General features: G+C 35.8%; 1 protein-coding gene across 1 annotated transcript in view; it reads right to left on the reverse strand.

Annotated features, from left to right (window-relative positions):
• Positions 1–18,428, reverse strand: part of LOC150087203 (folylpolyglutamate synthase, mitochondrial-like) — a 153,625-nt gene that overhangs the window by 125,648 nt on the left and 9,549 nt on the right. The window contains exons 2-3 of the mRNA XM_090371874.1: positions 18,056–18,187; positions 6,509–6,627 (exon numbers count right to left, since the gene is read on the reverse strand). Of these exons, the coding sequence (XP_090228000.1) occupies positions 6,509–6,627; positions 18,056–18,187 (251 nt within the window). The remainder of the gene's footprint in view (positions 1–6,508; positions 6,628–18,055; positions 18,188–18,428) is intronic.

The raw sequence follows: 18,428 nt of genomic DNA on the forward strand, positions 1-18,428 counted from the left end.
TATGGGCAGCAATACAAGCTAATGCAGGCTAAGAAGAGGTTGAAACAATGGCCATGTATAATATAAACAATGCTACAGCTTCTAATCACTCATGACAAGACATTCTGTTCATTATACATGTGCAGTTGGACCTCACTGATCATGAGTACCGCAGAGATAGGGAAAACCCTGGTGCCATCAGACAATAACACACTGATCATGAGTACCATTTGTGGATGTGATTATTGTGAGATTTTTGTTGAACCACATATTGTTGATTGCATGTTAGGCTGGCTGATTCATAAGCCGATGCTGAGAGCAATAAGATATTAAACTTGAACGTAAAAGTTTATGGAAATTTCTGCAGAAAAAAAAATGTTTTTCACTGCACATAATTTTTTTTTTTTGAGTAGTGAAAATTACATTGTTTTATGTTATATTAAATACATATAACTAACTGGTAAACCACAGAGTAATTCAGAATTGCATGTCACAGATTCTACAGCAAATTCCTGAAAACAAAAAGAATAGAAAATGTTCTTAAAAGTATTTTCAAAAATGCCAGAGTTCGTTTTTTTTTTAAAATTACATTGAAAATGGCACAGTTTTTTTTTTTTTTTTTTAAATTATGACAAGAATTTTCTTGTTGTCACTTCCAATATTAGAGAAATGGGTGCAAAACAACATGATCATATGGTTTACAGCTTATAATGAAAAATACACAAAATACAAGAGTATTGAGTTTCAAAAAAAAAAAAAAAAACTTGTTGATGTAGCGCAGCATTTCCCAACCAGGGTCCACATGGCCCCCAGGGGGTCCATAGGAGCTTTGAGGGGTCCACAAGAAAAAAATTGTATTTCGGGGGTCCATAATATGAGCTAAGGGATTCATGATAAAATATTATAAATAAAATAATTCGTTAAATAAAAATAATAATAATAAAATAAACTAACGTCATAGAAAAGTCCAGAAATTCGCAGTTAGAAGATATTCGTATTTTCTGGAACCTTCTTTAGTTGATGCAAAAAAAAATTTCTTTTCATAGAAAATTCTCGAAGAAGAAAACATTATTTAAGCACCGACTAATCTAGAATGAGTCAGAGGCAGTCATTTCATTCTATAGTGATCGGCATCGTCATGGTGAAATCTATTGTTTGTGTTATTGAACGTTATTGTTCTAGTGAACTATATTTCCATTAGTACCTACAAGCATTTCCAACATTGAATATTTGAGGTTAATAATATTATTACTGTTTTCAGATTACCCATGGCTCATGCAAAGAAGAAAACAAGACAATATTTGACTGAATATCTGTCGTATGGTTTTATTAAATCACCAGAGAATATCACAAAACCGATGTATCTTATATGTATGATTGTGCTGTCTAATGATAGCATGAAGCCAAGTAAGCTTCGTCACCATTTGGACACAAGGCACAGCGAAAAGAAAAATAAATCAGTGGAGTATTTCCGAAAACTATGAGACAATTTTCAAGGAAGAAACAAATTGGATCAGATTTTTTTAATAAACAAGCAAGCAATAAAGATAGTGGTTTATTAGCATCATATGAAATCAGCAAAATAACAGCAAAATCTGGAAAGCCACATAGCATTGGAGAAACTGTCATCTTGCCTTTGATATCAGTTGTAATTTCAACAATGTTAAACAAAAATGCACGTGAAATTACCGATAACCTTCCTTTGAGCAATAACACAATATCCAGACACACTGATGAAATGTCTGAAGATGTAGAAAATCAACTTATTGCTCAATTACGAGTGAAACAGTTTGCAATGCAACTCGATGAATCAACTTTGATGGGCAATGAAGCACTTTTATTGGCATATGTAAGATGCATGGATGATAATCAACTCAGAGAGGAAATGTTTTTTGCAAGATTCCTCAAAACAGATACTAAAGGTGAAACAATACTTAAGGAAGTCCAGTCTTATTTTAGAGGAAAAAATATTCCACTCGAAAATTTAATGGCTTGTGATACTGATGGCGCTCCTACCATGGTCGGTAGGTACAGAGGGTTTATCATTCATTTAAAAAATGCATTTCCAAAAGTATTTTGCATACATTGCGTGATTCACCGCCAACATCTGGTGGCAAAGAGATTGAGTGGATGTCTTCACGAAGCCTTAACTCTTGTAATAAAAGCTGTCAACCTCGTTAAGGCTAATGCTCTTTAAGATAGTCTCTTTCGCAAATTTTGTGATGAAAATGAAGAAGGATTTGACCATCTTGTACTGCATACAAAGGTGCGATGGTTATCTAAAGGCAATTGTCTTCATCGTCCTTTGGGACAGTATTGTATTTCTAAACGAAAACAGTTGGTTGCCATGAAAACAGACATATTTTACCTCTCAGATGTGTTTGAAAAACTGAATTCTCTTAATAAGCTGCAGCAAGGACATAATTGTGATTTAATATATAGCAAAGAAGCCATTAATGCATTCCTAGGAAAACTCAAATTGTACAGTCTTAATATCTCACGCTGTACGTTTGACCAGTTTCCAAACCTTGCTTCAGTTAGCAGTGATTTAAAAGATGATGATTGTGTTGTGTATGTTGATCATTTAAAAAAAAAAATTATGAAGACACACAAGTTCGGTTCAAGGACCTACTAGAACTGAACATCCCAGATTGAGTGCTGATTCTATCTGAGGTAAATGTTGCTGATGTGGAAATTGATTTACAAGAGGGAACTTGTTGAATTGCAGTCTGATGAGACAGTCCGAAATCTATTCAAAAAAGGAAAGCATGATGTATGGAAGAATAGTGATATTGCATGTAAATATCTGCTTTTATGGGAGAAAGCTAAAATGTATGTCATTGTTTTCCCATCATCTTATCTTGTGGAATCTGGCTTTAGTCGTGTAACACAGTTGTTAACAAAAAATCGTAATCAACTTGCTGTAGTAAAAGGAGGTGATCTTTGTCTGACTCTCACAATTGGAGCCAGATATTAAAATGCTAATATCAAAACATCAGCCACAAGGATCTCATTAGTAGGGCCTATTTAATGGGATCCCATTTAATAGCCTCAGGAATAAATTTATATATGTTGTTTGAAATAGTATTTTTAATTTTTTTTTTACTAATTCTGTCATTACAAGTAAAATTATGTTTCAGTTTTATCAATTAAAAATTTGTAATTTACATTTTTTATATTATATTGGAATTGTTTAATTATTAGCTTTTACTAACCTACAAATAAATATTTCATTTAGGAATATTACATATGCGTATATGGGGGTCCACATACGTAAAGTTAGGACTCACGGGGTCCACAAGCAAAAAAAGGTTGGGAACCCCTGATGTAGTGCATAGAGCATACAGCTTTCACATTTAGTCTGTAGAAACATGGTGTGTAGTTCTCAGTAAACACTTGCATTGTATGATGATTCTTTATTCACAATAAATGCTCAATACGACCATCATCCTCTGCAGTAACACAATGCAACTGCACAAAACCCAGAATGCATGGCATATTTCTAATCCTGAATTTCTAATCTCAATAGCACCTAAATGTGCCACCAAAATTCCTGAGGGATGTTTCCATCAAATGTAACCTTTGATAGAACTCCATAAATAAAAATCAACAGGATTGAGATCTAGTGGCAGGCAGGCCATTTCACTAGAATATTGTGCCCAAAATCCATCCAACGTCCTAAGCTATGGTTATGGCTGTTCAGAAAAGCAACAATTACTGATCGGATGAAGTGTGCAGGTACACCACCATGCATGAACCACATACATCAGTGCTCAAATACTCAGTGCCAAGGCTTGACAAACATGGCCACCATTATAACTAAGAAATCCAGCCTGTTGACCTGTCTAGAGGCTGGGGATGAACTGAGAATTTGTTGTTCAATGACGGCATGGATTGGCATGACTTTAACAAGAGGTATGATGGACTCTTGGTAAAGACAGAAAACTATCAATAAATTCTGTTATGGAATGAATTTTATAGTCGAAGGAAAGTGAGGAAGAACAATGCCCAACTAATCATAATCAGCTTAATTATTATAGCACAAATATCAAAGTGACCCAGAGAACATTTTATAATTAGTTTTTTAATTAGCGTCAATACAGCCAACTTCATCCTTTTTATAACAATTAGGGAAAAAAATAAATAAAATACTCAAAAATAGTTCACTCACAAAAACATTATACTGTTTATCTTACGGAACAGTGTTCACATGCAAGTCAGTTGTTTATGCAAATGGCTCTTCATATCAAATTTTCCATAAACACACTAACATGGGCTTTTATTTACTATTTATTTACTTTACTAGCTATCATCCCTGCATATAAGAAATCACTTGTTGCAATTTTATATAAAAAAGCAAGATACTATTTCAATGCAGGTATTGAAGTAGTTTCAGAGAAAAACACTATACTCTGTTATATTTTTCTGTCATGACTGTCTGGAGAGACTAATGTCTTTCCAGTGACAGAGCTTGAGCTTAGGCTCTTTAGAAATGACATTTCTACAACAGAGAGTGTAGTCAACCAAACTAATGACATTTTTAATCAAATAACATCACCCAATAAATTAATCCATTATACAGGTAGCCCTCGATTTACTTCAGGGCTAGGTTCCTGAGGAGGACAAGCACAAATGGAACCCTTTATATAATGGAGTCAATCGGAAATCACAGGGTTAGGTTCCGGGCACCAAAAATTTTACCTACTACTTTGCATCGATTGTTTTATTTTATTAGCATTCTTCATAGTTGTAGTAATAGTCGATGGAGGCATATTCATAGCCCTACACACATTAGGGCGGCTTTCATCAGATTCTATCCTCTGAATATTGCACTACGATTCAATTAACTACTTTTACCAGACATGGCATGTCTTTATTCTATTAAATTAAAAACTTTATAACACAATTGGAAAAAACTGCACACGGCTATCACTCTTATTATTATTTAATTTATTAATAGCACAATTAATAAAAAAATGTCAGCATAATAAATTTCCAACATGTGTAAATAGCGTAAACAACCAACTGAATGCTTCATCGCATGGACCTTTACTACCCGCATCCAAGAGTGGTTACTTTGAGGGCGGGAATCTTTCTCGTCTCTGATAAGAATGCGCTAATTGCTGATTGGCTCAACAATCATCAATTAGTGCATTCGTATCAGAGACGTCCTAAATCACGTGAACAGTGCAGGATACATAGCACAGTATGATGCCAATAAATATTGTCTGACGATTTGAAACTTTCATTGTATAAAAAAATTGCAAAAATAAATAAATAAAATAAAAATGGTGTTGTGGTTAGTGATCAGCACAAATCAGAGCAGCGCAAAACGAGGGCTACCTGTATATTAAAAACTCATATACATAATAATATATGTATATGAGTTTTTAATATATGTTGGATTATTGAGCAACATCAGGCCTTGTTTTGAGCTGCAAATAAATTAGCAACCTTCTGTTGAATAAATGTTTATAATCTAAAAGGGCAGCCAAGCAGTGTTCAGAATACTGGAAACATTTCCAACTGGAAATGTAACTTTCATCAACTGTATAATAAACTCCTACTAGTAAGCAGCATAGGCCAAATTGAGTAATTTTTTTTATATAATGAAGCAAAGCAAAGTATTATTTATTTTCTGAAAAAACTATCTCAATTCCTGTGTTGAAACAGTAACTTGCTTTTTTTATAAAAAAATGCTGCATTGGGCCTATGCAGCATACTAAATGGGGTTAATTATACATGTAACAAAAGTTATGTTTCCAACTGGAAGTTTTCCTTTCTAGCACTACTTGGCTGCTCGTTTAGATTTTCTCAACAGAAGGTCACAAATTGAGACTACTTGCTGTCTGATGATGGAACCAAATAATTCCAAAACTAGTCATAGCAGTGCTTTCAAGTTTTTAACGAATAATGGATTCATCTATTGAGTGATGTTTGATTAAAAACAACATTAGTTACTTTGATCAACTTGTGGACAACCACAATTACTTAAGAGCTTTAGTACAAGGCTCTTTAGCTAGATGGACAATGGTGTCCTCCACACATCCATGATAGCAAAACATAATGCAGTATAAATTTGACTGAAAATTTTGTTATTTTTTGAAATTAAATTGGGCTACTAAATCACCACACTAATAATTTGATCTACAATCAAATGTTTAATGTGGCCAAATTAGTACATCAAAAAAGATCATGATAAGGAGATAAGTTTACTTGTTAACATTTATGCATTATATTACAATTCACAGATTGGAGGTCTACAACTCCATTAATAAATGGTATTAAGAATAAAGTTTTCAAAAGAGACATGTCTACATAAAATACCAAATAAAGGGGGAACATGTTTCAGTCACTTAATCAAAACTTCAAATACTACATCCTCTCCCATGTGTCTCTTGACTCCAGTCAAATTCGTTTCATGCTGACTGAGTGAAGTCCATTGTTTAAATTGTTGAGCTACAGTGCCACTTGTTTTTCAAAAAACAAAGATATTTTTCTTAAATGAAAGATAAAACATTTTTATTACCTGTAAAACCCTGTTTTAAACCCAAACTGACGAAGTATGCACTCCACAAATGCACACGTTGAACCTTTACCTTTAGTCCCAGAAATGTGAATAATGTTCAGTCTGTTAATGTCGTTGACCTAAAAAATTTTAAAAATGAATTTAAAAATTTTTACTTTTAATAAATCTTAATAGTTAAAAAAATTAATCTATTCATTTTCATTTTGACTCTGTGGAGCAGAGATGGGCAACCCAAAGGATGCCCACACCTGCTGCGTAAGTTACTAAAAATGGGTTTAATTGTTGAATAGCTAGTAGTTAAATATTTTTCTTTTAGAAATATCAAAAATATATAGCCCACCAATATACAGTGCCAGAAGATCAGTGAAATATATATATATATATATATGAAATTAGACCACACTTTCCTGCTCATTCCAAACCTGGTAAAGCTTCTGTCAATTGGATTCTTGAAGTTTCTGGTCAGATCAGGAAAGCTCTTCTTAATGCTAGAAGAATTTATCTGGGTTGAACTTCACATGGTGTTAGAGACTTTAAAGATCGTGCCTCGATGTTTCAGATGTCTGGGCTACGGGCATTTCACTTGAGTCTGGAGCAGAGCAACCTACATGTGGACATTGTGGCCGGGTTGGCCATAATCTTGATGACTGTCAAAGCAAGGACAAAAACCACCTGTCCGTCCCAACTGTAAGAAAAGAAAAAGGAATTGCGACATCCGAAATGTCAGGAGTATATTAAAGCCCTGGAGAATGTAAGACTCAAGACCAACTATGAATAATATGGCTTCATGTCTTCATGATGAAATCTACCCATCTTTTGGAAAATTGCTGTACTTAAAATACTAATTAAGGGACCTGGTAAACCACCTGATTCTCCATCTTCCTATAGGCTTATTGCCTTACTGACTATTCTGGCAAGGCTTTTTTGAAAAACTGATTGCAAAATGTCTTGTCTGCTTATACATCTAGAGGACTTATCTACAGTGCTCAATTTGGCTTTGTTAAAGGGTTGTGGTACTGAAGACGCTATTCATAATTTGTTGGATTATCGTGATCTCTCCCCCTCTAAATATGTCCTAGGTCTTTTTGTGGACTTTAAGGGAGTGCCTTTGATACACTTTGGTGGCAAAGTGTCCTCGAGAAGTCTTGGGAGGCTCAGGTTTCCATGCCTATCTATAATGTCATAAAGAATGATTTTACGGACCGTCATATTAAAGTCACTTCTGACTTTGAAGAGATTACTCGCTGTGTTACTAGGGGCTGCCCACAGGGCTCTATTCTTGGGCCCTGTGTTGGAATATTGTTTTTGACAGTTGGCTTTCAAAATCTTTTGATAATGTTAACATGGTTGCTCATGCAGACGATTTGACTATTATCATCAATAGAAAATCTAGAAAATGCCTGGAAGATGCAGCTAACTTTGTAATGAAAGAACTTTTTAATTGGACATCCATCCATAAATTACAAGTGTCAACTGCTAAGATTTGTTGCATGCTGCTTAAGGGTAAATTGGATCCGGATCGGTCACCAACTATAAAATACAATGATCTCCCCATTGGCTTGATGACCGGGGTAGTTTCTTGCATCATGTTAGGTACATTAAGGATAAGTGTAAAATCTTAATGGCTAGATTAAAACAAATTGCTAAACAAGACAGGTATCAAAGCACACACGCTTCGACTATATTATAATTGCATATTTTTAGCCATCATTTTGTATGGTGCTGGTGCTTGGGGTTACTGTGAAAATAAGGTTGCTATTATCAAACAACTTCTGCAGGCTCAAAGAGCTGCATCTAAAAAGACATTACCCTGCTACCATTAGTGGTTTTACCGTGAATCTTGATGAAGATTTTTCCTCTGAAAAAAAGAGGATCAGAGTCCATTTTAATAATATGTGGCAATAGGATTGGTCTAATTCTTCTGTTAGTGCTGCTACTAGAGGTTACTTCCCCGTTGTCAAGGAATTTCAGAAGAAAAAAATGCTTTGGTTATCTCCTAGCCTTTCTGATACTTTTCTCCTTACCATGGGAGCTTAAACTCCAAACTCTTCATGTTTGGTCTTTCGGACACACCGCTATGCCATTGTAGTGCTACTGAAACTGCAGATCATGTCCTTTTTGACTGCCCTTCCTACTGTGACTGGAGACTTGATTTACACTGTGTCATTCCAAACTTCTCTATTGAACACAAGGAAGTTGTGTTCAATAGAGAAGGTGTTATTTGTGCCTCAATACTGCCTCACTAATAGTGAAGTTTCTTCCGTGAGATCCTTATCACCTTTTAAAGTTTGAGAACTTTCACCTCTTGAAAGCCTCTGTTTTCATATACAGTTTTTGTATGCTAACAGTTTTCTTGTTAATATGTTAATAGTTTTTATGTGAACTGAGAACTTTCATCTTTTGGAAGCCTCCGTTTCATTTTCTGTCTTTGTATGCTAACAGATCACATGTTGATATGTTAATAGTATATATGTTCATATGTTAGTTGCACAGATATTTAAATGAGTGGCACTTCTTGTTTTGATGTTGAATCTAAGAAATGTAATATATAAATTATAAAATATGCATCATTCTGAATGGCAATGGTTCCAGTATAATAGCATTGATTGATTTGTTTTGCTTTATTTCCACTTGTTGCTCCAGCCTCACCCTTTTTAAATCTTGTTTTGATCTTCTTTTTAACCCCCTTGTGTAACCAGTTGCTACTTTGAGCTGTTTCACAATTTAATTTTTCCAACTGTTCTGTATATTCTTGTATTATATCTCTGTATATACTTATTAATTTGAATTTTTATTACATATGTGTATAAATACTATAACCCATATAATCTGTACTTTTCTTCATGTCATGACCACATTTTTACGTATTCTGTATATATAACTGATTTATTTTGTATATATGGCTGTTTGAACCTTGTGGTTTAATAATTAAAAGTTTTATTAGTTAAGACTTCCCCTTGTAATTTAGACGCATAATGATAACCTTGTTGGGTGTGGCAGGCAAAACACCATTTTCAACTCTCCATTATCTTTTATCTTGCTTAATTTCTACTGTCTTCTCCTTCTGTGATTTTTCACTACTTTAATCTTTTCCCTACCTTTCCCTTATCTCATACTTATTGCAAATATTCTGTCATATCTGTTAGAAATTATGTAATTGTTATAGTGTAAATATTGTATTGTTGTTGATCGTCTTGATATTAACTTACTGCTTGGAGAAACTCAAGCTTGTGATCTTTCACCTTCTTGGAAGTCGCAGGAATATGGTGTATTTGTAATTGTTATTGGTTCATGAGAGCTGGACTTAATGTATAATGTATATATTGTTTGGTTGGTCTAGCTTATGCTTGACTGCATTAAGTGTCAAACATGTGTAATCATTAATCTCTGCTTTCTTATGAACTTTCATTCTGGAAGACATAAGTGAGTCTTTTATTTGCGAACTTTCACTTCAGGGAATTACAAGTTGACTGTGAAGATTAAATTTTAAATTCCTGGGCATTAGTTGGAGGTTGATGTAGTTCCTCTGCTGTCACTTAATCCTAAGGTCAATCATTCTTTGGTTTAGTAACTTATTCTGCTCATAATGTCACTGTATTACCGTGACCTTATGCCTTTTGTGTAAGGTTTGAGTGTGATATATGCATATTTAAACTAATTAATTGTGCTGTATGTGCTTTGATAAGGCCTACATAGCCGAGTGGTCAGGAGCGGGGTGCAGTAGAACCCACTCCTTGAGTAGACCAGGGTTTAAGCCCCTGACAGCTAAATACAGTCGATCTGTCAACCCGCACTGGGCCAGCGTGGCAGATTATTGTCCATCTCCCTCAACATGAATTGTTGAGGAGGCTTCCATTTTACTTTTTACTTTTATATGCTTTGATAATGTATTTGACGGTTACGTTTAATTAGCTTTGATGTTCTGATGTCTAATCACACAGAGTATTGTAATAAAGTTGTTATTGAGATTTGAGTAATATATTCTATTTTTAACTTCTTGCTCTACCTTGTGTTCGACCTGAAGATGTATTTAAATACATGATATTTTAGCCATTCTACTGGCCATCTGGCTAGTTAAGTTGTTTGCTTAAGATGATCTTTAAATTTATGAGTGTTAACCTGTTAGAAGTTGTATATAGAACTACAGATATTGTTGATTGTTCTGTGTATAATTTTGTGTAGTTACATAGTTACTCTTCTCTCTCTCCACATTATGTTAAACAGTGGCTAATGGGGCGGAACCCTGGGTCTGCCAATCAATAAATAAAAAAATGAAAATTTCAATCTACCCAACAACCTATGAATGGTACATAGTAATACAGGTTCTAACACCTTTCATGTTTGGGATTACCATAAAAAAAAAGTATGTTTTTATCTATACACAATTATTATTACTAAAGGAAAAAAAAAAAAAAAAAAAGAATAGAAAAGTGGCAAACTTGCAGTATGAAAAGAGATCCCCATTTTAGAAGTCAATGAATCCTGATTTAACAATAACACTTCTCTGTCTCTGAATGAAATATGAACATCTCTTCACTTCAGTTTTCAAAACACATTTAGCCAATGCTTATTCAAACTCTTTGACAAAAACCCAAAGGTCTGCAGAAATAATGCTATTAGAATACATGTTTTACATTTCTTTAATGCCATTCATCTATTTCTAGCAGGAAATCTCAGTTCCCACTACACTACAATTTTTACTCTCATAAAAGAGTTCTTGTTTGTTACCACAACAGATCATATTAGCAAAATGTTCCGAGGGCAGAAACGTTTGAAATGAGCAGGTAACCAACGACAGGGAAGCAAGCTAAAATCACTTCAAGGGGTGAGTCAGGGTAGTTAACTATACAAGAACACTAAGTCTTAATTGTTTATACAGTAATGTTAGAATTGTTGTCAATAAAATGAGTGAATTCGAAATGCTGGTTAGGACAAGTAATGCTGACATAATAGAGCTTAGGGAAACATGGTGCCACCCGAAAATAGGAAATGATGAGTTTCGGTATAGTATGTATGACGGCTTCCGTAGCCGAGTGGTCAGGAGCGGGAGTGCAGTAGCACACGCTCTTTGAGTAGACCGGGGTTCTAGCCCCTGACTGCTGAATACGGTCGATCTGCCAACCCGCACTGGACCAGCGTGGCAGATTATGGTCCATTTCCCTCAGCATGAATTGTTAAGGAGGCTTCCATCCTGCAGTGGGTTGATAATGGCTGCACTTTACTTTTTTTTTTTTAATGTACAATGTATTTAGGAAGGATAAGGCAGAGAGAAAAGGCATGATGGGGTCACGCTTCTTATCAAAGCAGCCAGAGTGAGAAGAAAGCTTTCCTAAATTCAGAAGTTTCACATGATAGTACAGAATCTGTATGGTGTGAGATAGTTGAAAGCAAAGATATAATGAGAATGGGAGTAATCTACAGACCAGGTGATTGTGAAGATTATGAGGAGAGCCTCTACATGAAAATGGAATGGGCAAGTAAGCGGGAATGTTTTATTATGGATTTGCCTCTAATTGATGGGAGCAAATGGGAAGGAAACTCGAAATGGGGGACAAAATTTTTAAATCAACTAGGTGATTGTTATTTGTATCAACATGTAGTAGTAGTAGTAATGGAGGCATGTGATGCAAGAAAGCAAGTGTATGAGCTTATCTAGCATCAGTCAAAAAAAAAAAAAAAAAAAAAATCACATATCCATTCCCTCAAAGTTTGTCCAGTTCCTCCTTGAATTTATTTAAACTATCAACTTCCACAACGACAGACGGAAGTTTGTTCCGGCAATTAACCACCCACTGGCTAAAAGCAAATTTCCGCACATCTATTCTACAACTGTCTATTCTCAATTTGAATTTATGCCCCATCAGGTCGTTAATCTGAGCAAGCGGAAGAATCCCATCAGAATTCAGCGTGCTCAACCCATTCCAGGTCTTATACACTTCAATCAGATCACCTCACAGGTACCTAGTCTCCAGCCACTGCAATTTGCAGAACTTAAGCCTTTCTTGGTAAGAAGACCCCTTCGTTCCCCTCACCAATCTTGTTGCCCTTCTTTGTACACGCTCAAGCAACTCTAGATTCTTCCTAAAATGAGGCCTCCACACCTGTAGGCAGTACTCAAGGCATGGCTTAACCATTGCTTTATACAAAGGGATAATCACCTCTTTTTCCCTACTAGCAAAATTCCTGTATATCATTGACAATACCCCATGCTCTGGCAGTGTGTCTGCATTGGTCAGAAAACTTCGTATCTGACTGCACAATTACTCCCAGATCTTTTTTATTTTCTACCCCCCTCCCCAAGTTTAGTACCACACAGTTCATACGTTCCTCTGGGGTTAATTCTACCCATATGCAGTACTTTGCATTTGTCAATGTTAAACTTCAGTTGCCACTTCTCAGCCCATCTGCCCAACTTTTCTAGATCCTGTTGCAGTAACATACTGCCATTACAGTCATTAACAACCCTGCCAACCTTGGTATCATCTGCAAACTTGGACATTAAGCCTGATATATCTTCATCAATATAATTGATAAATATATCAATATATCAATATAATTGATTGATAGATGTCAGAATTGTTGTCAATAAAATGAGCAAATTCGAAATGCTGGTTAGGACAAGTAACGCTGACATAATAGAGCTTACGGAAACATAGTGCCATCTGCAAATAGGGAATGATGAGTTTCGGTATAGTAAGTACAACGTATTTAGGCAGGATAAGGCATGATGGGGTCACGCTTCTTATCAAAAGCAGCCGGAGCAAGATGAAAGCTTTCCTAAATTCAGAAGTTGAATTTAGGAAATTCATAGTAATAGTAGTAGTATTACTACTATTACCGGTACTCGCACTAAATTATTTATCACCTTTCATTAGTTTGTTGAGATGAATGGCCTTTTCTCTAAAAAGAGGTTCACTTAGGGGTGTTCCCCTTTCTCTTTCCTGAGTGAACCACGTGAATAAGGCTTCATCAAGCTTGTCAAACATTGAGGGCCTTACTGTTTGTCGATTTTCAACTGATTTTTCTGAAGTAGAGGTACAAAACTGCTCGATCTTTGCGCGGTTTTTTTTTCCAGTCAGTTATTGTGGCCTTGCCCACTCCAAACTCTATTGCCAATTTCGTTGCACTTTCACCCTTGTCCAGCCTTTTCAAAACTTCCAGCTTATCTTTCAACATACATGTTGTGTGTTTCCGTTTCGTGGCCATAGTGGCAGCAAACTGAACTAAACTAAACAACAATAATGTAGAGCGAAGATTTAAACATTCAAGTTTAATGCACAATTTAGCGTGCAATGAGTCATAGCTTGGAGGGGGGGTTTGCTTCCAGTGTGTCATGCTTGCGTACAAACACTAGTAGGCCTACTAGCAATAAAACCAGACCTGTTTTACTGCTTGCTTCTGCATTATTGCAGTTATTCGGCTAATCCGAACAGGGCTCGGTCTCAATTAGTTCGGACTAGCGGGACTCTAGTGTATATGATATCAAAATTATTTTTTGCATCCAGTTCCTTTGTAGCCACATCATAGTACCACATCAAATTAAAATGTCAGGGAAAGTACCAAGGAAAAGAATATTTTAGACCTGATCATCACCCATGAACCAGACGACATAATTGGAATGACAGGAACAGTACAGGAACCAGTAGCAGGAAGTGATCATGCAGTTCTATGGTGGAGGATGAAAAGAGGGGTAGCTGTAGTTAAAGGCAAGGGAGTGGCTTATAATTTCAGGAAAGGAAATTACGTTGGCTTAAGGTGCTACATGGCCTCAACTAACTGGAGGAATATCTCACAGAGAGTGAATACAATTGAATTAGGGTATAAATTTTAAACATTAATCACAGAAGCCATGAATGCGTCCATACCATTAAGAAAATATTCCATAAGGAGGATTCTAAGGTGGATGAACAATGAAGATTACTTGAGCAGAAAAAGATAGAATGGAAAAGTTACAGAGCAATAAAAAGTACTGAAGCAGATAACAGCTACAAATTGATGTGTAATAGTGCTACAGAAAAGATTAGGATGGCAAAGGTAGATTATGAGAAATCACTGGCAAAGAGAGCAAAAAAGAGTGGGGATAAGGAATTCTTCACACATAAATATCAATGTAAATATAAAAAAATATAAATATCGATGCAAAGTAACTGTTGAGATACTCTCAACAGTTACTTTGATATGAAGAAATTTACAGAAGAAAACCCTTTATTTCAATAAGAAATTATGGGAGTGAAGTAGAAAAATATGTAGTAGTAGTAGAGGCATGTGATGCAAAAAAGCAAGTGTATGAGCTTATGTAGCATCAGCCAGAAAAAAAAAATCACAAATCCATTCTCTCTAAAAGTTTGCTCAGTTCCTTCTTGAATTTGTTTAAGCTATCAACTTTCACGACAGATGGAAGTTAGTTCCAACTATCAACCACCCGAAGGCAGAACTGGACAAACATTTGGAGCAAGTGAATGGGTGAAATGAGAAGGGGTCTTTTTTTTTTGTTTTTCTTGGCTGATGCGATATAAGCTTGCTTTCTTGCAAGCAGAGGAAGCACACCTCCTCCCCACCTCAAAAAAACGCAAAGACCACCCCATCTGTGAAGAAGGTGAAGTCTGTGTTTTGGAACAGAAAAGGGGTTATCCTGACAGATTACTTATCTTGTGGTTCCACACTTACCAGAAAATACCACAGAAATCTTTTGAAAAAGTTACGCGATGCTTTGAAGGTGAAAAGGCGTGGAATGTTAACCAAAGGTGTCCATCTTCTGTCAGACAATGCAACGGCTTGCAAAGTTGGTCGTTGCCACCACCAACTTTGTTACCCAATAAGGCTTCAAACTACTGCAGCACCCACCCTATTCTCCTGACCTGGCACTGTCAGACTTCTTGTTTCGAGGAATGAAGAAACCATTGCTTGGATGCCACTTTGATTCTTCTCAGGAAGTCATTGATGAAGTGGAATCGTGGCTTCAGGCAAAAAAATTGCAGACTTCTATGATCAAGGCATTAAAAAACTGATCCATAGATGGAAGAAATGTGTAACTACACATGGAGACTACATAGAAAAGGATTAAAGTTCCTGTGAAGTTTTACCTTTCTAGGGCTATTATTTCTAGGTAAGGGTACAAACCTTTTGATACCCCCCCCCTTGTGTACATTAGCATTAGTTTAGGCATATGATGAAAGAAAGCAAGCTTATAGAGCATCAGCCAAAAAAAAAAAAAAACATTCACACTTCACCCATCCAGTCACTCCAAATGTTTGTCTAGTTCAGCCTTAAATTTATTTAAGTTATCACCTTCCACCTAGCTGCAGGTTAAGACAAACTTCCACATATTTATTAGCATTAGCAAGGGCACATGATGCAAGAAATGCTTATATAGCATCAGCCAAAAAAAAAAAAAAAACCACACAACACACACACACACACACACCCCTTTCTCATTTCACCCATCCACTCACTCCAAATGTTTGTCTAGTTCTGCCTTGAATCTGTTTAAGCTATCAACTTCTACAATGACAGATGGAAGTTTGTTCCAGCAATCAACCACTGCTGGCTAAAGGCAAATTTCTGCACATCTATCCTACAACTGTCTTTCCTCAATTTGAATTTATGCCCTTTCAGGTGATTATTCTGTGCAAGAAGAACAATCCCATCAGCATTGAGCATGCTCAAACCTTATTCAAAGCTTTATACACTCAATCAGATCACCTAGCAGGTGACTAGTCTCCACACTGTAATTTGCAAAACTTAAGCCTTTCTTCGTAAGAGCAACCCTTTGTTCCATTCACTAATCTTGTTGCCCTTCTCTATACTCGTTCCAACAGCTCTACATCCCTCTTAAAATGAGGCCTCCAGACTTGTATACAGTACTCAAGGTGTGGCCTGATCATTGCCTTATACAAGGGTATAATCACCTCCTTATCCCTGCTAGAAAAATTCCTGTATATCATTGACAAGACACCATGAGCTACTCTTGCAGCCCAACTGCACTGCTCAGAAAACTTCATATCTACTTACACAATTACCCATAGGTCCTTTTCACACTCTACCACTGTCAGTGTAGTACCACACAGTTGATACGTTACTCTGGGGTTACTGCTTCCAATATGCAGTACTTTACATTTGTCAATATTAAACTTCAATTGCCACCTCTCAGTCCATCTGCTCAACTTTTCTAGATCCTGTTGCAGCAGTGTACTGTCATTAACAACCCTGCCAACCTTCGTATCGTCTGCAAAATTGAACAATAAGTCTGATATACCATCATTAATGAATACAGAAAACAACAATGGACACAACACTGAACCCTGGGGGACTCCACTAATAACAGTCCATGAAGAGCAGTGTCCATTGATTACCACTCTCTGTTTTCTCCGTCTTAACCATCACTTTATCTATAGTAGCAATTTGCCTCCAATGCCACACTGCTCTAATTTGTGCAGCAGTCTTCCATGCGCGACAGTATCAAAAGCCTTTCTAAGATCCAAATATATGATATCAAAATTATTCTTTGCATCCAGTTTCTTTGTGACTACATCATAGAATCCAATCAAATTGGTCAGACAAGACTTAACAAACCCATGCAGTGTCCGAGCTATAACTGAAGTCTTGTCTAGATAATCTTGCAATACTTATTTAACCAGTGCCTCCAAGGAAAACTTCATATCTGACTGCAACATTTTTCACTTGTGTGATGGCTATGATGCATGAGCTAGCCCACTATATTAGATTTTTCAAATTGGTCAGACAAACTGACTGTATAAGGGCAAAACATAAGGAAGGGCCTATGTGGCGGTGATCAGAGTATATTGATGTTGGAAAAGGGAAGGGTTTTGCTTTTGTAAAGGAGACTACAGAAGTCTGAAAGTTTTTAAATCCTGTAAGTTAGGACCAACTGATGATGTTACCAACAGCAAATTCTAAATGGGAAGCATTCAGGGAAATAATCATAGAAGCTATTAAGCTTTCCATACCAACTAAGAAATACTGTTCGAGGCTTAGACCTAAATGGAAGTCAGATGAACTCAGAAGAATTGTGGTAGAGAAGAAAAATATGTGTGGAATGCATATAAATTATCAGGTGACACAGAAGCTTATAGTTGATATAAACTAGTCTGTAATCAAGTCACAAAGGAGGTTAGGTAAGCCAAGACAGATTATGAGAAATCTTTGACAAAGGATACAAAGAAAAGCAGCAAAGAATTCTTTACTTATGTAAATACTAGAAGGAAGGGGATGAGTAAAGAACTAGACAAACTAGAGACAACCTAAGAATAGATAGGTGAAATGGGATGTTTTTTTATTATTTTTTTTTCACTGATGCTGAATAAGCTTGCCTTCTTACATCACTGTCACCACTACTAAGTTCATTTGAACCAGACTATGAAAAACTCAATGGACACTGCCTGAACTGAGCAGAATAAATCCTACAGAGATATTCACAAAGACAGCAGTAAGAAAAATTAAAACATACAAGAGAATCGTGCTACTAAACAAACATGTTTCCTTTGTATCAAATAACTTAAAATTACCAATTTATTAAAATATATTTACCTTAATTCCCAACCTTTCCAAGTGTTTCTGAGTGAACTTTAAATTCTTGTGTGCATTGCTGCTCTTCTCCTTCTTGGACTTCTCAATAGTAACAGCATTACTTTGAAGGCCATTTAATGCATAAATTGCTTCCTATAGATAAAAAATATTTTGTAAAATTAAAAATTATTACACATATCATTAACTAACAGAACTTCCTAATGAGATACCAATAACTTCTGAAACATGTTAATCCAGGTGAGAAAAAAATTTCTCCTTTTTTAGGGAAGTAAGTAATCTACCAATGACAGCTTCTGAAATTGCAGGTTTGCACAATGACCAGTTACTTTATTTTATTTTTTTTAAATCAAATGAAGTTTTTGAGTATTCTGTT

This window comes from Mastigoproctus giganteus, chromosome 4, assembly GCF_048544385.1.
Source record: "Mastigoproctus giganteus isolate SK-2022 chromosome 4, ASM4854438v1, whole genome shotgun sequence".
Lineage (NCBI taxonomy): Eukaryota > Metazoa > Arthropoda > Arachnida > Uropygi > Thelyphonidae > Mastigoproctus > Mastigoproctus giganteus.